General features: G+C 38.1%; 1 protein-coding gene and 1 pseudogene across 39 annotated transcripts in view; both read left to right on the forward strand.

Annotated features, from left to right (window-relative positions):
- ANK2 (ankyrin 2) overlaps positions 1–23,504 on the forward strand; it is a 628,385-nt gene that overhangs the window by 439,535 nt on the left and 165,346 nt on the right. For all 39 annotated transcript variants that reach the window (XM_078069115.1, XM_078069120.1, XM_078069117.1 and 36 more), the window contains exons 3-4: positions 18,689–18,787; positions 20,103–20,201. In XM_078069115.1, the coding sequence (XP_077925241.1) occupies positions 18,689–18,787; positions 20,103–20,201 (198 nt within the window). The remainder of the gene's footprint in view (positions 1–18,688; positions 18,788–20,102; positions 20,202–23,504) is intronic.
- On the forward strand, positions 7,805–13,491 carry LOC118550169 (RNA-binding protein 42 pseudogene; annotated as a pseudogene).

Consider the following 23,504-nt stretch of genomic DNA (forward strand, 5'->3'; position numbering starts at 1 on the left):
GTCTCACAGATTTAGGAAGAGGTTTGAAGTGCAACTTTTATTTCATTTAAAAAATGCCAGGGTTAGCTTCTTGCAAAGTATTTCTGTGATTGTCTTCTTAAGTACTCTGCTGCAGTGGTTTAGATGAAAACAGAACAATTTCTGCTCTGGGAATTCTCTTGAATGCTCTTTTCTATGACTAAAAGACATGGATTTTTTTTTAAAGATTTTATTTATTTATTTGACAGAGAGAGAGAGAGAGAGAAGCAGCAGAGGGAGAGGGAGAAGCAGACTCTCCGCTGAACAGGGAGCCCAATGCGGGACTCGATCCCAGGATCCTGGGATCATGACCTGAGCAGGCAGACACTTAACTGACTGAGCCACCCAGGTGCCCCAAAAACATGGGTTTTAGTACATAACTCCAGGAGCCCCTCCACTCTCCCTAATTCATCTCGGATATTATAATCACATTGTAATCACATTCTTTCTGCCAATCTGAACTCAGGCTCACCATTTGTTCATCTATTTATTCAAACATGTAATGTGTGTTTACTGTATGAAAGCAGAGACAAAAACCCCTTCTGGTATAGCTTAGAATCTACAGCATGAAAAGAGAGAGATAATCACCAAGCAAAAAAGTAAAATATGTGAAAGGAGAGACTGTAATAAATGATTGGGAGAAAAACACAGCAAAGCAGAAGGAGGGGGAGCAGAAGGGAAGCGATGTGTCATTTTAGATAGGATGGTCAAAAGAATGCCTGAAGAATTTGACCAAGGAAGCCCTGCACTATTTGAAGGGAATATATTTTAGAAGAAGGCTTGATGAGTGAGAAAGCCCCAGGGAGGGAGCATGCCTGATGCGTTCTGGGTGCAGTGAGAAGGCCGGTGTAGCTGGAGTAGTAGGAGATCAGGGGAGGAGAAGCAGGGGGTCAGGGAGAGCCATCGGCGGCACCAGGTCATATAAGACCTTGTAAGCTACTTTAAGAACTTTGGCTTTAATTCCGAGAGAGAAGAGAAGTGATTAGAGGGTTTTTAGCAGAGGAGTGACATAAGCTGACTTAAGTTTAAATAGTAACCCTCAGACTGAAAAGGAGAAAGGGCAGAGGAGGAAACGCTTTTGTAATACTTTAGGTAAGAGATGAAATGTTCTAGCCCCGGGCAATAGGCAGGAGAGATGGTAAGACGTGGTTGGATTCTGGATATATTTTGAAGATAGAGCTGATAGATTTTTTTTTTTTTTTATGGATTTAATGTACGATAAGAGCAAAAGAGAGAAGTCAGGGATGAAGGTCGAGGTCACAAGGAGAGTAATGAGGGTTGAAGATTTATTAACTGAGAGGAGAGAGAAGGTAGGACACACTCATCAAGGAAAGTGGGAGAGAGCAAGGGTAGCAGAGCTTGACTGCCAGGCAGCATTAAGAGCCTACTCAAGGATCGTGACCAGCTAGCATGGATGTGTGTTCTTTTGCAGCTATAGTCAGGCATGGACTCAGATGGAGTGTTATATACAACCAGGAATGTGGTTTAGCTAAGCATGTATAGTACAGATAGAGAAAGACAAGTGAACTGAGGATGCATTTAAGGGGACCAATAAAATGATTTTAAAGATTATTCATGGAATATAGCTCCACTGAGTGAGGATTGGCACATAAGAAGTATCCAATTAATATTTGATAAATAAATAATTGAATGAACACAGACATTTGGCCAGTCACTTAAATTAGTCTGAGTCTCAAATTATCCATTCTTGAAGTGAGAAATAATAATACTTATGATATCAAATAATAGTTACCTTTGTTGCACATCTACAATATGGCTTATCACTATATTGCATACTTTATAATCTTCTCACATACTTCTCTATCTCAAAGGGGACTACTAGGGGCTCAAATTATACGTGTGAAAACCCATTGTGTTATGCACACTCAGGAGACCAAAGTATGGCTCTGACAATTGCAGTTAGATAGAATTTAATTAAGTTGTATAGCCATAATTGATGATTTCACTCAAACTAGAATAGCTGGATGGACAGGTTTGGGGGAAGTTCTAACCAGTTTTATTCCTTCCAACTTAATCAGAATTGTCATTATTTCTTTCAGATAACTTATAATTCTGTGTAATAGTTAGGAAAGTTCTGGTCATGCCTCCTCAAACATCTATTCTGCTTTCTAGATGGAAAGACCCAAGTTTTATCAGGTTATGTTTACAAACCATCTCTTAAGGCAGTATTTTTTCTAAGTAGAGAGGAGACTTTTTTTGAACCCTGAGAATACCTCCGTATGCTTCAGTTTGAGAAATACTTCATTAAAATTTGGGTGTTCCTTCAGTGATCACTTGGCATCAACTGACACAGTCATATTGTGTCATGACCAAGAAATTCCTAGATGGTATTTAATTAAATGTGATTATCCAGATGATCCAGAATATATTTCTATTAACTTTTTTTAGATTGGCATTAAAATGAAAATGTCAAATAAAACATTCTCAGAGAATCCTGAGATCCTTAAGAACACATCAAGGGATTCCAGACTGAGAAAAGCCGCTTTAGATTAAGTGCTTCTCTCAGGATCTAATTTCCTCTTACGCATGTTCATGTTAACCAGCTTCAGCTTCAGAGAGTGAACTTTTCCTGATTGTGTTTTCAAAGGCTAAGAGATAGACATATTTATACCTGATTTGTCCATCCACTGACTACGTTTACTGACAAATGTAGAATAACTGGATGAATTAAGCAGACTCCTATTTACCTCCATATGGTACATACTACTCATTAGCTCACTGAGTGTCAAACATTCTTGAAGTAGCCTTTTTCTTGTGCTAGGTGCCATGTTAAGTGTAGAGTTTACAAAGATGAATAGGATTTGATTCTCACCCATGATAAACCTTGCTGGGAAGATAAACAGAGAACACAAATGCAATAAATTGTAAAACAAACCAAACTTTGTGATTGCTCAGAGGATAAACTAAGCCAGCTTGTAAGTCTTAGACAAACTGGAAATTGATATGAGATGCAATTTGTAGGAATCATTTTATAATGATGGAAAGCAGAGTAATGGTGTATTACTTGGAAGACTCCTAAAGCCAACTTCATTGTTGTATGACTCTTTCCTCACTCTCTCCATATTCTTTTAGGGTCCAGCACACCAAATATGGCTTATTTTTAATTAAAAATTTTAAAAAATGGGGAGAAAATTAGAAGTCATTGTAATTCTCTAATAACATTACTAAACTTTTATTTTATATGGGTGTCTTGAAATGTAGATTTGGTTGCTAGCACAGTTTGGCATACAATAAATGTTCAGTAAATGTTTTAATATGTGAATAATTGATATTCAACTGTTATTTTGTTTTGAATTTAAGCTTTCTCTAGTCTTTATTAAATTTAAACTCTGTACCATGTTTTTATCTGAGTTTGATATTTTGTACAAAATTGTTTCTTCACTTAGAATAGAAGTAGGAGGATGGGGGGGCACTGGCTGACTTAGTCAGTAGAGCATACAACTCTTAATATCAGGGTTGTAAGCTCAAACCCCATGTTGAGTGTAGAGATTACTTAAAATTAAAAAAATATAAAAAGGAAAAAAAAAAGAGGAAGAAGTAGGAGGCTGGGCACATACTGGAATTAGCTATGGAACTTTTTTTAGGTTCTGTTCTCCCTTCTTGCTTTCCTTCCCTTTGAGATTTCCCCTCTCCCCACTCTTTCCCCTCTTTCCCTCTCTTACTTCAGTCTCATCCTTGGCCCCTGGAGGCACATCCACTCCAGGCTGCAGCACTAAGGAGTTCTTACATTTCATTAAAAAAAAAAAAAAAAGCTACTGATTGGTTCTGATACATACTCCTTCTCCTTGCTTACTGATTTTGATAAATTCTATGTTAGAAGGAGAAAATCCAGGTTTTTAATGCCCTCTTTCAAGATGAGTTGACTGAAATATTAAATGAGTCAGTGATAAATAAACAAATACAAGATTTATTCTCTTGGATATTTTCTTTAAAATCTTCTGGAAATTATACTCCCATTACTGTCATCTGATTTAAGAACCACAGAATTTTATTACTGTAAGAAACTTAAGGGCTCAACCAATCTATTCCTTTTTACTTTAAATTAAAACTAGCTAAGCTTGACATGGATATGATAATAACATTTTAGAATGCATTATAAAATTCCTTTCTAATTTTGACACATTTGGATATTCTATGTCTAGAAAGGGGATAATTTTTCTCCTTAACTACTGACTTATTATGAGAGACTGAGATATTTCCTATTCCACAGAATATCAAATAGAATTAATGAGAAATTGAAGTCTGAAGAAACCTAAATAGGATTATAATGCAGGGCCCATAGATTTTTTTTTTTTTTAATTGTAGGGGTTAAGAGTATAGTTTCTAAGCTAGAATCGCCAGGTAGTTCATAATTCATAATGTTCAATTTAAGGTTAAGTGAGTTAATGCAATTAAAAGCTTAGAACCAAGACTGACACTTAAGAATAAGTTATCATAAGTTTTAGCTATTATTTAAATAATTTGCTGCCAACTTTTAAAGTTAATATTTAAATCTCTTTAACCCATGACTATCATAATAAGTAGCTCAAATAGTGTTCTTCCTTTGAGCTTCATATGCTGATTTGCTTTAGCACATGTGAAATCAAATATGAAAGAAATAATTTATCCATTATTTCTCGTAAAAATTAACCAAAGAAATGAGACTATGTGAAAACATTTAAATTAGGAGAGTTAAAGTTTTCAGTCATAAAATAGCAGTTCTTTGAATTATTGACAAGGATGATTACTAATGGACCAGGTTCCCGTCTGCTTCCTAGGTTTCATTAGAACTGAAAATACTTTTTAAAGTAAATCATTTCTGCATGAATTAATAATTTCCCTAGTCCAGGTAAACATTATATGTTAGACTCAAAAATGCTCAATTCAACTCATCATATTTAACCAAATCTCAGTGCCAGAAAACAGGAGTGAGGAGTATATGCATTTATTACTTCTGTCACCTAACCAGGAAATCATAATATTTTACATTTGTATATTATTTTATAGATTCAAAATAGCATAAATGTACATTATTTTATATACTTTAAAAAATAACTATCTGAAGTAGGCAGAGTGGGAAATTTCCCCGCTTTACTAATGAAGAAACTTTAAATCGTGTTGTTGCTAGGAAGGGAGAGAAATGAGGAACTCTGGTTTGGGGGCGTTGCCTCCGGCGCACCACGCCCCCGTCACAGCCCCGGATGTGCACGCGCTTCAGCGGTGACTTCGCCCGTGTTCTCAAAGTGAAGAACTCTCCTTTGTCCCATCATCATCCTTCATGTTTGCATTGCAGCATTCATCAAAAATAGGAATGATTAAATTCAGAAAATTCAAATAAGCATACCATAGAAACCACTCCTCTCTTAGAACGGTCTTGGTGAACGTCAGGTTTTTACTTACTCGGTCTGAGAGGATATCTAGTTTCCCCAAGATGCCCTCATGTCCTGGGTCTTGCCGAAACCTGCTTAGTTTTTTGTTGTTGTTGTTGTTGTTTGGTTTTTTTTGCTGTCTAGACCACCTGTGTGCACACTCTCTCTCTCTGACACACACGTGTGTGCATGTATGCTTGTGTATTGTGAAAAGTTTCACCAAAAACAAAACAGAACAAAAAACCCCACACAAAATCAACACTTGCTCATCCACAGTACATTCTATTTTTCTTTATTCCACTTTATATTTTAAAATGTTGATTGGTAATCCATTAAATAGATTTTATGACCCACTTATGCATCATGACCTACAGTTTGAAAGTTGGTTTAGAACTTAATTATTTTAACTTAAAAAACATGAATTTGTAAATCAGCTCAAGTATGGATTTTTGCTATTCCTTTTTTTGGTGGTGAGGGTCTTTGAGACAAATCACTTGACTTCTGAGAATTTTAGGGCCCTTCTCTGCAATATATAATAATGTGATATAACATATGTAAGATATAAAATATAATAATCATTAAGATTCTCATTGTTTTATTCATCAAGTATTTATTTCTCAGCCCCCATAACCTCTTCATCCCTCTTGATCTTGCTAAGATTTTGAAGAATTTTCAGAACTCTTTCTTCTTCCGGGCTAGCTCACCATCATATTTAAATTCATTCTCTGTATTTTGCGGATTATATGGTAGAAAGACTTGATGGGGCTGGACATGGGGAAAGACAGGTGGCCAACAAAGGAGCAACCAGCCAGAAGCACTATGGATATCTGGGTGGCCCTGGATCATAGATGACATGGAGATCTGGGAGTGGATTTTACAAAGTGATATTTTTCTTTTTTTTTTTTTAAGGTTTTAATTTTTTTTAAAGATTTTATTTATTTATTAGAGAGAGAGAGAGAGCGCACAAGCAGGGGGAGTGGCAGAGGGAGAGGGAGAAGCAGCCTCCCCACTGAGCAGGGGGCTTGACAAGGGGCTGGACAGGGGGCTCAATCCCAGGACCCTGGGATCATTACCTGAGCTGGAGGCAGGCACTTAACCGACTGAGCCACCCAGGCACCCCACAAAATATTTTCAAAGCATTCTTATTCTAAGCATTTTTCCTTATGAAATGATCAATGAGCTATCAAATTCCAAGCCTCATTGTAAATTAGTAAATACCTTACTAATCATTCATCATTTTTGAATTATAAAGAAAGCCTTGAAGATCTGAGAATAACTCACTAGTAAAACAACTTTCCTCATGGATCATCATAGTTTGATTTCCTTTTTAAATCAGAAAGTTTTGGAGAGCAACAAATGACACGGTAGAATCAGTTAAATTGTGTATGACAAATGGGACACATTGATTGCTTTGCTGTTTCCAATCTTCATAAAAACTGAATGAGTCTTGAATTTTATGACAGTGAGTACTCTTAGTTTTGAGCAACCACCATGAAAGAGGTGGGAAAGGTGTAGCTAGATTATGGCTAGGTATAAGGAGTGAAAATTGGGTTGGGAATATATAAACAGGTTATTTTGTTTTGAGTTTGGGTTCTTTTTCTCCACGTAATTTCTTTTGCTGATGTCATTTATGCCAATGGAAGTGTGAAGTTATAAATAATATTTCATAATTATTTGTATCTCTATATGTGGGCATGTAGTTCCTCTTGAAAAGAGCTCCTGGTTTAAGACTTCTCTGACATAGGAGCCCCATTCAGAGTGGGGGTGGGGTGGGGGATTGGGAGTCAAGTTTCACTTTCTTTTCTCTATTATTGCCCTTTGATTGTCCCCATTTGCTCTCCATCTTTTTCTTCTAATATATTTTTTTAAGATTTTATTTATTTATTTGACAGGGAGAGAGACAGCAAGAGAGGGAACACAAGCAGGAGGAGTGGGAGAGGGAGAAGCAGGCTTCCTGCTGAGCAGGGAGCCCGATCAGGGGCTCGATCCCAGAACCCCGGGATCACGACCTGAGCCGAAGGTAGACAATGACTGAGCTACTCAGGCACCCCTTTTTTCTAATATTTTTTAAGAACTCATATATTTCAATGCCTCCTTCCAAATATTTACATTTTAGTAGAATTAAGGAAGTTATGTAAGTTAGTTGTACTTTTCAGATATGCATAGGACAGATTGGAGTACTCTTAACTCAACATGTAAGATTTGCAAAGTAGAGTAGCCAGAGATTTGAAAAAAACACAGACAAGTCTATGTAGCACAGAGGTGATTTTCAGTTGTTTAATTATAAATATTTTGGGGCTCTTTGGAAACAGAAAATATGTCACATGCCCTTTGCTTCTCCCTTAGAATCTAGCATCTAGAGATGAGCATTTGGTGGGTACCTGGCAAACACTTGTTGATTATGGATTTGTACTAAGATGCAAAACAGCCTAATGGATTTTGATGCAAACATTTACCTTTATGTACGTTTAGCTCTACCTGCTTGAATCTGTTCTTCACCTTTTCCAGATGGACTACTCTATATCTTTTCTGTATGTGCCAGAAATGTAACTAACACTTGAATGGCTCTATAAAAATTTTTATTGGCTATCTGTTCTACCTGGGGTTTCATGCACTAGTTTTATATGATCATAGAAAAGCAGTCAATGGGGAAAATAGCTCATAAAATCAACAAGAGAAATGGTGATTACAGCTTACTGTAAAATCTGATTGTAAATAATGTTATAAAATTGCTTTATAAAATTTTAATAGAAGTGCTAAAGAAAAAAATCTGCCCTTTAAGATTGATTAATTTGCATATGGTTGGGGCACCTGGGTGGCTCAGTTGGTTGAGCTTCTGACTCTTGATTTCGGCTCAGGTCATGATCTCAGGGTCCTGAGATCGAGCCCTGCTCTGGCTCTGCGCTAGGGGTGGAGCCTGTTTGGGATTCTCTCTCTCCCTTTGCCCCTTCCCTACCCCCCAAATTTTTGCACATGGTTGTTTCAAAGTAGCATTAAGATTTGTTTTAAATATTTGGCATATTTAGTCATTTTAATGATATTCTTTAGAAATAGTGTATTCCAAAAGTTGTAGAATCAAAGGTGATACCTTGCCTGGGACTCACAGATCTACAAGCGCTTGCTTACAATAAGAGGTCAATGAATATTTGTTGATTGTTTCAAAAGACTCAAATTCATATTATTTTATCAACATTAATTTTTATATATCAAGGACTTATCAATAGTAGCCTGCTCTGGTTGGTTCCCATTCAGTATATGGTGACATTAGCTGGTAGGGTCAGCCCTGGGACTCCCAGGTACAGGAGGACCTATAGTCCTGGGGACTGGCACAGGCATCCTGGACAAGAGCAGCAAGGAATGCTTGAAGGAGGTGGAGATTTGAGCAGGATGTTCTGAAGGTTCTGGTAACCAGAATCCCAGCTATTGGGCCTACTGCACCCAAGGTCCCCACAGTAGTACCCATGCAGGTCCCAGCAGCTCCTGTGATTTGCCCAATTATTGTGACCAAAACATACCAGCAGATCCAACAGACTCTTGGACTCATAGTTCCTCCCATGGTGAGTGGTTCACTTAGCTTTTGCCCTGATGATTGGAGTCACCTGGGCAGTCCAGAGGCTCGGGCATGTAGCTGTGGTCCCCCAAAGGACCCCTATCCTGCATCTGGCCTTCATTTCCCATTTACTACAGAGAGCAGATTGTGTTCTTCCCTCTGCAGCAGGTAGTCATCCCACCTCTGGTTCTGCCGGTCCTTGTGGGCCCCCTATGATGCTGCCCCCAGTGGCTGGCCCCCCACTTCCCATCTCCATGGCTGCTCTGAGGCCTCTCCTGGAAGGGCCAGCAACTCCTTAGGAGCTGGGCTTAGGCCTTGGCGTTGGGCCTGAAAGAGAAGGAAGAGGCATGGTGGCGGCAGCAGCTGGGCTGGAGAAGACTAGTGCATTGGTTACTGTGGAGGCAGGAGGCACCCCTGTTGGTCCTAAAGTCATTGGGCTCATCCTACCAGTGGCCCTTTCCATGCCTTTGCCTGAATATGAGTCTGAGCCCCTCCCACTAGAAGGAGTGTGGGAGGGAAGCCTACCGCCCCCACTCTGCATTTCTGGACTCCTGCCCTGAGTCCGTGGACCCAGCCCCCATGCCTTGGCCTCATGGTTTTGGAGGTCCCAGAGACCCTGGTTAAGGACAAAAAGGAAAGAAAGCCAGAGAAGTTGAAACACTACATTTGTTCGGCACCTGGGAGGATCCTAGCTTGCTGGAGTGGAATGCAGATGACTTCCACATCTTCTGTGGGGATCTGAGCAATGAGGTGAATGATGACATCTTGGCACGCTCCGTCAGCCGCTTCCCATCCTTTCTTAAGGCTAAGGTGACCTGCGACTAGTCTGAGGCAAGACCAAGGGTTAGTCAGCTTTCAAGGACCCTAGCAACTATGCGCAGACCACGTGCGCACCAGGCGTGAGATGAATGGGAGGTAGTGCGCTCATGCCCCCATCAAGCTGCACAAGAGCAGGTGGAAGGACTGGAAGCTGGACGTGGTGTGCAAGAAGCAGAAGGAGAAGACATCAGGCGTAAGATATGGTTTGTGGCTAAGCACCTTCTCCCTCCCTCCTGGGTATCGGCTCCTCTCCACAGTTCTCTTTGGAAAACCCCCAACTATTCACCCACACACCCTCCCCCAAACCAGTTTCAATAAATTTACATTCATTAAAAAAAAAAAGGCTAAAATAATGGCACACAACTGGTGCTCATAAATGTTTATTTCTTTATTGTTGTCTGCACATTTTCATTGTCATCATTATCATCATTTTTATAGATCAGATCTTTAGAGGACAGAGAGGTTAAGTGATTTGCCCAAAGTCGCACATCTGGTTAGGAGCAGAGCAAGGACCTGATTGCATTTCTTATTCCCAACACCACGTTATTATTTCTGCAGTTGACCACACTGTCTTTAAAAAGAAGAAAATAGAAAGATGAAAGGAAGGGAAGAAAGAAAACAATTTCAGTCAGTTGCATGCAAATGAGAAACATTTAACCTTTTAACAACCTTAAAATAAAAGATTTCCAACCAATGACAAGGATGCTCTTCCAATGTCTCATACAGTTGTTGTTTTTACTGTGTATTTATCTCTTTTCCTCCAGATTTGCTTCAGTAGAGTTATAACACCAACAGTTTTTATTCTTAAGCATGCTGAGGATATTAATTCACTGTTTAGGCTACTATTTCTCAGGTTTAATTAATTCTTAGATTTTCCTATTAAGATTTTGTTTTTGATTTTTAAATTATTTTAAATTTTCATTTACGTTGTTTCCACAGTGTTGGTCAGTATGTTGAGCCACTGAGTAGCTAATTAGAATCAGCAACCATATTAATCAAAGCATAATTACTGTCTATAAACCCTGTGAGATGAGGAATCAAACTCGGTGGAAGCACTTGGCATAATGCTGTTTTAAGATACAAAAAGTCTGAAGAATTTTTACAGCAATGTTTTGGTGGCACAACATATACATACATACACTCATATGTACTGTGATTCTGACATCATTAAAAATGAAACTAAACAAGATGAAAGCAAAACCAAGGAAAAGAGGAATAGAGAACTTGTGATAATTAATTCTGATGGATACTGAATTTATTCTGTGTTTCCTGGAAATTAGTAAAAAAGATAAACACATGATTTATGCAGTTTTCCTAAATTAAAGGTTAGTAAAAAGAAGCACAGAGGCTTTTCCTATTACTAAACTTTTTCCTGTTATTGAACTCAACAATAGTTAATTCAGAGAACCCATATAAAATAAACACAAGGGTGAAAATATTGCTCAGATGGACATTTCTTATATTCGCTTTACATATAAACCAAATATGTAGTAATATTTTATAAGTCAGTGAAGGCATTTCTGTAGGGAATCAAGATATACTCCAGGTACATTGTTTTCTGGTGATCTAACTGAAGGTCTAACCTGATATTAATTTAAGAGAATGAATAGTTATTGTTTCTGTTAAGTATGAATTGTTTCAGAAGACTCTTTGGCCATAACTCAGTAAGCTCATGATGAGTGTTCTAATAAATGCAGAAACTGACAATATTTTATTTTTTGGATATGTGCCTCAAATACTATATGTGTGGGAAGCACTATTGGGAAAGTCCTAGAACCTGCCCTGTATTTGCACCCAAATATAAAAGATCTGACTAGGGTCGGCTGGGTGGCTCAGTTGGTTAAGTGTCTGCCTTCGGCTCAGGTCATCATCTCAGGGTCCTGGAATCGAGCCCCACATCAGGCTCCTTGCTCAGCAGGGAGTCTGCTAGTCCCTCTGGCCCTCACCCTGACTGTGCTCTCTTTCTCTCAAATAAATAAAAAAAATCTGAAAAAAAAAAAAAAGAGAAGATCTGACTAGTTGGGCATGTCCACCTCCTCATTCCCTTACCTGACAAAGTGAAGAATATCTAACAATAATATAACATCCTTTGAAATGTAGGCCAGTACTACTAATTGACCAGGGTAAGCTAAAGCATGTCAGTGTGGCTCTTGTGGGAAATTTGATTTTTAGAAACATGACCTCAGGGACTAACCAAAATGGGTTAACTGCAAAATGTATTCTCTAGGAGTTAGCTGAGTTGTACTATTGAATGGGATTATTTATCACTTTTCATTTAAACATGATTAACTTATATGTTAGCTCATATTCACAAGATAAAATATTTTTCGCTTAAGTCTAGTTGATGCTGAGTTGCTTTTTCTGATAACAGTTACTCAATATACTCAATTGCTAATTAAATCTATTTTTGGTTAGAAATTCTAGAACCAAAAAATTAAGCGTAAAGCAAATTGCTTGTCTTCTATTTCCTACAGCTAATTCAATAATATGATAGCAATAATATGATAGTCCCAATTTGGTTGCATTTTAAAAGAAGACAGATTAAAAATTTATAGCATTTATAACTAGAATGTTACGCATCATCTATGCCTTTATAACTACTCTAGTTTCAGTAGTAATAGTATTACAGAAATCTTAAAACATGTGTATATCCTGAATTCAGTTTATATATTATATACAGTTTGGTTTCTGAACTAATCCCTCATATGGAAAATTTTAATCATATTCTTGATGATGTTTTCAATAAAATACAACTGTATTTCAGTAATTTGTAGTAGGATCTTTGTGTCTCCAAAAAGGGTACTTTTTCATTGGAAAATTCTTTCAACTTACAGCATCAGCTTTGTAATTAATTGAGAAGAAAGCTAGCCAATTATTGAGAAAGTTAAAGCAAGTTAAAGGTTTCAGCTAAGTGGATGCTATAGCGTGAAAGGAGAAAGATCCCCCAGAAAGGAAATTGAGAAGAGTATTGTAAATCCTCTAACCATCAGAGTTGGCCACTCATGGAATTGAAGAAAATTTTACACCTTTTATTTTTAAAAGATTTTATTTTGTTTACTTATTTTATTTTTTATTTTTAAAGATTTCATTTACTTATTTGACCGAGAGAGAGAGATCACAAGCAGGGGGAGTGGCAGAGGGAGAAGCAGGCTTCCAGCTGAGCAGGGAGCCCGATGTGGGGCTCGATCCCAGGACTCTGGGATCAGGACCTGAGCCGAAGGCAGACGCTTAACCGACTGAGCCACCCAGGCACCCCAATTTACTTATTTTAGAAAGAGCGAGAGAAAGAGAGAGCATGTGCACAAGCATGTGAGTGGGGGAGGGGCAGAGGGAGAGAGAATCTCAAACAGACTTCGGGATGAGTGCAGAGCGCAATGTGGGGCGTGATCTCACAACCCTGAGAGATCATGACCTGAGCCAAAACCAAGAGTCAGATGCTCAACTGATGAGCCACCCAGGAGCCCCAATTTTACACCTTTTAAACATCTTAATTCTCAAACTTTTCTATTTTAAATTAATAGAAAGTTATATTCAGAATGCCACTGTTGAGATCATTTTCAAACAAGTCTAGGTACCCATTTTAGGCAATTAAGGATTGATGAGTAGTTAATAATGCTTGACTCTTTATAAAATTTATAAACAAGATTACCTGATTTGTAGACTGATCCCACATGCTGCCCATATTGTAGAACTTCAGACCTAAATGAAGATCAGATTCAGGCCATTGTACCTTAGAGAAATTGACCATTGGGAAGTCATTTTTCCAGTTCACATTTTCTATTTATTTATTATTTATTTAAGATTTTATTTTTTTATTTGACAGAGAGACACAGCCATAGAGGGAACACAAGCAGGGGGAGCGGGAGAGGGAGAAGCAGGCTTCCCGCGGAGCAGGGAGCCTGATGTGGGGCTCGATCCCAGGACCCTGGGATCATGACCTGAGCCGAAGGCAGATGCTTAACAACTGAGCCACCTAGGCGCCCCGATCCAGTTCACATTTTCTAAAGATAAAACTGCTGTCAAACCTGAAACTTTGGCATGCGAGCAGTGATATTGCTGGTAAATGTCTAACAACTGGCTCTCAGGGGTGGGAGGAAGTGGAGCCCTGATACATATTATTTGTTGATTCACATAGTAAAACATTTCCATGACAGGATAGAAAGACATGATACTGAGAAATACTGAATTAAGGAACTAAAAGAGAAATCACTGGCAAATATCGAAAATATTGAGGAGATGCTTTATTCTTCTCTTCCTTCTCTCCTCCTTTTTCAACTGATTACAGCTCAGAAGCCATGGGCTTAGTCTGGGAAAATCTTGTTACTAGGGTACAAGGGTATAAGAACACCTGGCTCTGGGTATCCTAAATACACCAGGTTTTGCCACTTGTCCCTGACAAAATCCAAAGGCAGAGAGATGAATGGCGGTGAAACAAGAAAGGGATTTATTTCAGTGAGGCCAGCACCAGGAAGAGAGCAGACCAATGTCCCAAAGACTCTCTGAAGTGCTGAAAATACTTTGAGGTTTATATAAAAAAAGTGTGGGACAGAAGTCGGTGGGTGCGTGTAGATGGGCAGTAAGGGTCAGGTCCATCACTACTGAGGGGTCAATTATGTGGGGTTATCACTGGCGTCAGATCAGGGCAGTTAAATTGCTTGAGGGGTAGTTTAAGTTCCCCTCACAGGATGCTTTGCCCACCAAGCCTTTTGCCTGAGTTAAAAGATAAGCTGGAAAGAACTTAATGAGTTAGAAAGTATAGACTGAGGTCAAAATGGAGGTAGTTCAAGTCCTCTTTCAATTTGATCTATTTGGGGTGGTTAAAGGACTCTGAAGAACGTAAGGTGGAACTTCCTCATGTTCCGTCAACTGGGAATTTCAACTAACAGGTTAAACTTTTCTTTTAAGTTAAATAAACATTGACATCAGATAAAATAATTACAAAAAGTAAAAGTGATCCAATGAGAAAATTCTAATGGGGTATAAAAGTTAACAAAAATAATTTTTTTTTTTCAAAAACTGAAAGAGAATTGCAGAAGAATAAATAAAATGCTTCCCCATTTTTCCAGTCTTGAAGAGGAACTTCATAAAGAATGGGTCAACGTGGGGGCAGCTGGCTGGCTGGCTCAGTCAATAGAACATGCAACTCTTAATCTCAGGATTATGAGTTTGAGCCCCATGTTGGGTGTAGAGATTATTAAAAAAAACATAAAGGAAGAAAGAATGGATCAATACAGAAAGTCATATATGGAGAGCTTTTATTATTTGAACAAGCCAGCTGTTTGCCCCTCAAGTAAGAATTTACTGAATAATATGGCATCAGATTTTAGAAAGTGTAACTGAACCAACGTGCTTTCTTTCCTTAGTGAGTCACAGATACACCAGCTAGAGTTGTCGCACGAAGTAAACTTTATTTGCAGCAAATAAGGAGATCATGGGGAATAACTTCCAAAGTTGTGACTCCCCGAGCCAGGGTGAATGGATTCCTTTTATTTAGGGTTAGGGTGAATATTTAGCTAGGGAAGCCCTGTCGTTGTATGTAGAGGCAGGCATAAGACTGTGTATGCACCTTAAGGAAACATGCCTATATACACATTGTATGTTATGTAAATGAGGCCTATGTTCCTCCTTGGGTGGAGACGTTAGTATTATAATGAGGTAAAGGTAGTTGCCAGTCATTCTAGAGGTCACTCCATGGTCTGTGCAGGCGTGAGTCAGGGGTTAAGCTCAAACTGGTCTGGGTGATCTGGGCCAGCTGGAGGTCTTGTCAGGGCGGTCCCATGGCTGGAGAGGTGGTTTCGGTCCAGTTGCCTAAGTTAAGAGATAAGCTGGAAAGAAGAGGTTAAAGAGGTTCTCCTGGGTGGCTCAGTCATTGGGCGTCTGCCTTCAGCTCGTGTCATGATCCCGGGGGTCCTGGGATCGAGCCCCGCATCGAGCTCCCTGCTGGGCAGGAAGTCTGCTTCTCCCCCTCCCACTCCCCCTGCTTGTGTTCCCTCTCTCCGTGTCTCTCTCTATCAAATAAATAAATAAAATCTTAACCAAAAAAAAAAAAAGAAAAAAAAAGAGGAGCTTAAAGAAAAATGTGGGACAAAGGTTGGTAGGTACAAGCAGGTGGGCAATAAAGGTCCCACCTGAGGTCTACCTGGTGAGAATGACAATTCCAGGGCAGAATAAGTCCAGGTGTTCTATGGGTAGGACTCAAGCACCTGGAAAAAATATCCCCAAACCAATCATCTCTAGTCCCCTTTGGACAAAAATCCTGATCTATAGAAAGCTTATAAATTCTAGGGACTACTCAGGCTTTTCCTTTCAAATATATTGAATAGTTTTGACTATTTGTTGGGGCGCCTGGCTGGCTCAGTTGGTAAAGCACCTGCTTCAGCTCAGGTCATGATCCCAGGGTCCTGGGATTAAGCCGCACATGGGGCTCCCTGCTCAGTGGGGAGTCTGCTTCTCCCTCTCCCTCTGCCCCTCCCACCCCCGCTTGTTCTTTTTCTCTCAAATAAACACAAATCTTAAAAAAAATAGTTTTGATTATTTTCAAATGTAATCTTTACCAAAATATTACCTCTATGCTCTCTTTAGGTTCATTCATTCATCCAGCAGTGTTTATGGAGTAGATACTATGTGTCAGACATGGGGTGGGTGGAGTCTTAGGTAAATGACGGGGTTAGATGTCTCAAAGGTCCTTTCAAACTCTCAGGTGGAAACTTCAGGTGGAACAGAGGTAAAAATTGAGGAAAAGGAAAGGCAACTTCTTACAACAGACATCTGAAAATGAAAAATTCTTTAAATATTAGTTTGCTAGGGGGAGGCTGGATGGCTCAGTCAGTTGAGGATCCAACTCCTCTCTTGGTTTCAGCTCAGGGCATCATCTCAGGGTCCTGAAATTGACTCCCAGGTGGGCTCCAGGCTGAGTGGGGAGTCTGCTTGAGATTCTGTCTTTCCCTCCCCCTCTGCCCTGCCCCCTGATCGTATGTGTGCTCACACTCTTAAATAAATAAATAAATAAATAAATAAATAAATAAATAAATAAAATCTTTAAAAAAGAAATAAATATTAGTTTGCTAGGCAATCTAACGACTCCCAGTGACTGGAACATTTGTTTCTTACTGACTGAAGTAACAGACCCAACTCGAAAAACATTTATGTAATGGCTCATGACACAGAGTAAAAGATTTCTTCCTGTAAGCAACTTAGGAAAACTAATCAAATGTCATGCTGAAAAATATGTAGAATAAAAAGATACCAGTAAAGTTAAAGGCTCTAAAATATCGGGTTAATTATCTCCTTAAAAATCCCTGTCCTATGATCACATTGCTTTCCCTTCATTGTGTCAGAATGAGTTTATTATTTGTGAAGTAGTTTACTTCTATTTGAATTAAGTACTTCCTGTTACCGAAGTGACTGGGTGTTGAGTAACTCAGAAAACAACTTTGATCTGGTAAAGGGAGTGGAAAACAATTTTTATTTGTTGAATCATTTGTGTATAGTTAACACAGTTAACATTATTTGCATGCTGATAGAACACAGGAGTCCTAAAACTATCTTTTTCAAGTTTCTGTTATATTGTTGATTCATTTGCTAAAATATCTAGGAATAACAAATTTTGAAAGTACTTTAATTCTTATTATTTTGTGCCAGTAATATATGGAAACCGTGACATGCATGTATTGATAGTACGACTATATCGGTTAAGCAAAGTGAAATGTTGTTGAAAAACCAGGACCGTGTTTTGCAAAGAAGAAAAACAAATATTACTTTGTTTTTGAACCAAATATAAAAGCCTGAATGCTTTCCATAAGAAAATCATTCAGTATAAGATATACAGTGACCACAAACAGGAAATTTATCATCTAGCAATTTGTATATGTATTTGGTTTCCTTATATGTGTTAAAAAAACAAAATTCAACTGAGTAGATTTGAAGATCTAATTAAGCTTTATTAAACAATTAATGAAAGGGGCGGTATCCCATCTAGCAAGTAGAGGGGAGCTCTAAGGAGTGGTACTAAATGGAAGGTTCTTATAGGAAGGAAGGTGGGGCAAGAAAATTCTTAGCAAAAGAAATGTTCCAGGCAAGGTCACTTTCCCTTAGGGAAAAAGCAGGGGGTCTAATCATTCAGATTACCTCATCTTCTTTTGGGGAATGGAGAAGGCCCATGTGACAAATTACCTCATTGGTACTGATCAGAGAATTCCTGACTGACTGGTTAAGTCATTTCTGGGGGAGATCAGTATAATGTATATAGATAACATATTTAGTAAAATTGTCAATGAGTTTTTTTCAGTGCTATGGAGAATAGTTTTTCAGGAATTTAGATAGATGTGAATCAGATATTACAGTACTATCTGATTATCAGATAAATTTTAAATTTTTGGGAAAAAAACCTAAAGGCAAATTAGTGATATGGTGCTAAATGTCTTTTAAGTACAATGTTGTTATTGCAAAGTTGTTTTACCTTAGAATTGTCCTATGGCTTTTTAATCACTTTTTATGAAAAAGACGTTTCCTTCCCCTTTGTTAAAAAGTAAGATTTATTTAAACTCAGTGTTCTAGAAACTGCAAAGAATTTTATTTCTGGCTGGTGCAACACATGATACAGAGTTGCTCGTTTTTGTTTGTTTGTTTGTTTTTCTCATTAGAAAAGTATTTAGATATTTCTTAGTTAAAAAAAAAAATCCCCCCCCCCACTTTGTTGGGATAAATTTGCCAAATCCACATTTCTAATGAAATTTACCTCTTTGCCTCTCTGAAGCAAGAATACTGGAAATTCGTCTCTCTGAACTTAATAGCTTAAAGGTAATGCAAAAGGAAAAAGTACAACCAAGAGACTAGAGTCTGTCTAGTCTCTGGGTTAGATCCATGCTTAAAAATCAGCTCCTGTCCACAGCCATTATTCTACTTCTGAAGTCTTGTTTGCTTCTCCTTTCAGAATGGACTCAATGCTCTCCACCTGGCTGCCAAGGAGGGCCACGTGGGCCTGGTTCAGGAGCTGCTGGGAAGAGGGTCTTCTGTGGATTCTGCCACTAAGGTAATATTCATGCTGGGAGAATTTATTTGGAACAGAGGAAATGATTTAAAGTTGCAGAGATTTGCTGGGACACCAAGATTCTTCACAATGCAGAACTGAAATTGAAACTGTTATTACTGAACTTTGCAGAGAGTTGGAATTGGTTCATTTAGGGATTTATCAAACATGAGACTAAAGAATTCTATGCACCTGGTTTCTGATATTTTTTCTTTTTTCTTTGGTTCCCAGAGAGAGTAGCTTGATATAATCCTCTGTAGACAGTAGCATCTATTTTCCTAAGGTTAATTCATTTAAAAAAAGTAAATTGATGCAGTAAACTTCTCAGTGGAAATGGACAAGTAATTTTCATGCTTTAATTAAGTTGTTATATCTTTTAGTATATTCGTTTAACTTGGTAAGAGAACATACAGAATCTTTTATACTGTAATGGAAAAGAGATTTTGGATCATGGATTGAATAATTGGGAAAATTAGATTTTGTCACTATAATGTGTGTATGTAGAGAAATTGGACTCATTTTTAAGGAACTGTTCAAGATGTCTGATATACTAGAAGCTGGTGTTTTTTGGTTGATACTTGTTTTACTAAAATATATTTGAACCTTGTCTTTGGGGAATCATTTCAGAAATGAGATATTTTTTAAAAATATCATCAGTGGTGACAAATCTTTGGCTTTAGAAGGTAAAGTTTTAATTTGGAGGAAAACAGTAGCCAGTCAGAATCAAGCCTGCCGACCAGGGCTGGAGTGTGACAATATGGTTGTGAGAGATGCAGAGATGCTGCAGGGCCTCAAGCCTCCATCTGGGGCATTATTCTGATCAGGGATGGAGAAAAAGAGTGAGTAAATGAGGAATATGGCCAGTTAACCTGGATTTCTAACACCTCATGCAGGCGTAGTTGCCAAAATGTAGACTGGCCCTGCTCACAATAGACAGCGATTCTAGTGGAAATTTAAAAACAAAAACAAAAGCTCTCTGGCAATTCCAAAGAAAAGTTAAAATACAAGTTTACCATAGGCAATAAATTGTCACACACACGCACATGCACACAAATCCCAAATTTGATTCAATAAGAACGGAGTCTTTCTTCTTAAACACCTCACCAGAATTGTGAAGGCTAGAAAAGGAAAACACTGTTATGGGAGGCTCAGTGTTTTGATGGCAGACAATTATCCCTTTCCAAGGTGGGCTACTATCTTGATAGAATGACAGACTTTAACCACTTGAACTAATCAGCAAAATTGAAAGTGCCTGTACATTTGATTTCTACAAAATTTGGAAACCTCTAACATTTTCTATTCTGTTTCTCCAAAACAGAAGGGAAACACTGCTCTTCACATTGCATCTTTGGCGGGACAAGCAGAAGTTGTCAAAGTTCTTGTTAAGGAAGGAGCCAATATTAATGCCCAGTCTCAGGTATTACATTCAGGTTTTCTCTTGTGTAAATGAATTCAAATTAGAACAGCTTTGTGAAACTGATTTAATGGGTTGAGCCAGCTGTTGGGTAGATAGATTTACTATAAATACTTCTGTTATTTATTTCAGCCAATTATTTTATTAACTCATGCAACGATATTTCTTACTTCTTTGATGTATCATGATCTCCCTCTTAATATAACTGAAAATTTGACAACTGTGGTCTCTCATTTGCTCTAAGTGCATTAAAAAAGAATATAAAGTGGTTTTTTTCCACAATGACAGCGACATCTGTGAAATATGAATTATTCATGCAGGTTCTATGTTGCGCTATAAAAGTATTTTCTCTCCTTAAATTTTAAACATTCTCAGAAGATTAGCATTCCAGTAGGAAATCTGCTATGAAGTGGGAATCACACTAATTACCTCACACCCCAAATACGGACTCTAAAAAACTCCTGAAGGAACCAGGAAAATTCGTGACCCACAGCCTTATGATGCATGTAATAACAATAAACTGGATCCTTATTTCCTGAGTGAAAAAATATTGCTTTGCCCAAAGCTTTACTCTTGGTATCTATTATGTATCTATGTAGACACTGAGGTGTATATCCTTATGATTTCATTTCTTCTCTCTCTTTTTTTAAAGTCTTTAGCCTTTCTGAGATCACAGGCCATGCCACAGGGGCTATTGGCAAAATAAACCAGTTCCTCTCTATTTTTTGGGATAATCTCACCAGCTTGCTTTTGAAGGCCTTTGTGTAGGAATGTCTCTACCTATTTAGTTCGTTCATTGATCATGTAGACATGGTTCTAAAGGTATAAATGGCACAAGTTCTGGACTCATAAAATACTACAGGGAAAAAGTTCAAATCAGCCCTATTTTCTTTGACTTTGATTATAGGGAAGAACCAGCTGAAATTATGAGACAGGACATTATTTATTTTTATTTCTGTAATAGCATACTATTTAAATAACCACATTTTTTTTTAAAACCCAAATTACATCTCTATTTTAACATTTGTTAAAAATATGCCATATTCTAAAAACTTCACTAAATGAACAATTTTTGTTTTAAAGAGTTATTTATTTGAGAGAGAAAGAGAGTGAGAGAGAGCGCGCGTGCACGAGAGAGGGGAGGGGCGGAGGCAGAGGGAGAAGCAGACTCCCCACTGAGCAGGGAGCCTAACTCAGGATCATGCCCTGAGCTGAAGGTAGATGCTTAACCGACTGAGCCACCAAGGCGCCCCTAAATGAAAAAAATTTGTAAAATTGGTACCATCTGTAAAGAATTCCCATATATTCTATAAAGTATAATGGCATCTTGGGCTTAGAGACAGAGGACTTGCAAAAGATTTTACTGCTCTAAAGTAAGGGATTAAAACCTTTTCTTTAGAATAGCAAGAGAACATCTTTTTGCTCTAGAGCAAAGGTTCTCAAATTTTGGTGGCCTCATAATCACCTGCAGGGCTTGTTGAAACCCATGATGCTTGGCCCAACCTCAGAGTTTCTGATTCTGTTCTGGCATGGGACCTGAGAATTTTCATTCCTCCCAAGTGCTCACATAATGCTGACACTGCTGGTTCAGGAACACTTTGGGAACCCCTGCTTTAGAGAAGGTAAGAGAAAACTGGGCATAAGGACATTGCAGTAAGATTCACTAACTATAGACCTAACCACCTGCATAAATCAAGAGTTTGTGTACTGGGGCGCCTTGGTGGCTCAGTCGTTAAGCGTCTGCCTTCGGCTCAGGTCCTCGTCACAGGGTCCTGGGATCGAGCCCCACTTCGGGCTCCCTGCTCAGCGGGAAGCCTGCTTCTTCCTCTCCCACTCCCCCTGCTTGTGTTCCCTCTCTCGCTGTGTCTCTGTCAAATAAATAAATAAAACCTTTAAAAAAGAAAGAGTTTGTGTACTTAAGAAGCATGGAAACGAAAGCCTGGTCAAGTTCAATTGCCCATAGGTTTCTTTTAATGGAAAGTTCACCTGCTAGCTGTTAGTGCTGTTAGTATCTATAAAAAGAGCTTAGTTACTTTTCTCAAAATGACTGGTTGAACATTGTGATTTCGTAAAAGTTGACAGGTAGCAAATACTGCAAGATAAATGCTTGTTAAAAGTTCTATCAGTCATTATACTGTGATTATTGGAAATTTATATGCTTTGGAGATTTTTCAAGGAGAACAAGCTAAAACCATTCAATTGGTAATTTGCTTTCAAGAGTCAACGAGCTCATTCTGTATAGTCATAATCATGCCAGTTTATAACAGATCCTACGGGAAGATTTATATTGTCATTAAGAGATTAAAGTAATCTTTATTTGTATTGTATTTAATTAGTTCAATTTAAGATTCATATATTGTAGGGAATCCTGACAAATAGCTTCAAACTGATTTTTATTTTGTGAGAAAGTTTTAGAGGGAGAAAAATTAATTAAAATTTAGGGTGTTTTTCTAAATGACTAAGTGATTTGATAAGCCCTATGACATTATTTACTATATTGAATTTAGGTGGCCTTCACTACCAATTAACAAAAAATATTGCTTAAAATATAATTTAATGATTGAAATTAAGATACAGGGATTTATATAAAACAGGTTGATTATCTTGTTCCTATGTGTGAACAAGTCTCAAAGGCATGGTTTCAAGGGCCATTGAGAGAGGTTATGAGTGCTTCATGCCTGATTCTCATCAGTCCTGTCTTGTTTAAGATAACAGATTTCTTACATGGCGACAATGGACCTCAGGTGGATGGGTAGGACCATGCTCATGGTAGAATCAGAAAAGGGTCATAGGAATGCCAAATGCTCAAGATAAATTCTGAATTTTATACTCAAATTATACCTTCTATATCTTTCCAAGAACATAATGCAAGGCAAATTCAGGATAGTCTGTTATTATGGGAATGTTGATAGCTGCATAGTATTTTGCCTTTGACAAACTTCTGAGTTATTTGGAAATGGGCCACTAAGATTATTGAATTAAGAAGCTCGAAGGAATAAGTGTTCAGTAAACATTTACAGGGCTCATAGGTTATGGAGAGGTATACATCTGTGGATTTTTCTGCATTCTCTACCTAAAGTGTAAAATCCATGGGAGGCTTACCTTCACATAACACAGTGCCAATTTTGGTAGGCACAGTCCTTAACTCATGAAGAATTCCAGAATACCAGCAGAAGCAATTTAAGCATTTTAAGTAGAATTATGTGATCAGTAAAATAACCATCAACCAATGTTTAAGTTTCTGTGCTCAGCAGTGGTGGCAGTATGGTCTCAACTGAGTCAGTTCTCAGTATGATTTTAAATATT

Source organism: Halichoerus grypus, chromosome 3 (assembly GCF_964656455.1).
Source record: "Halichoerus grypus chromosome 3, mHalGry1.hap1.1, whole genome shotgun sequence".
In the NCBI taxonomy this organism is placed as follows: Eukaryota; Metazoa; Chordata; class Mammalia; order Carnivora; family Phocidae; genus Halichoerus; species Halichoerus grypus.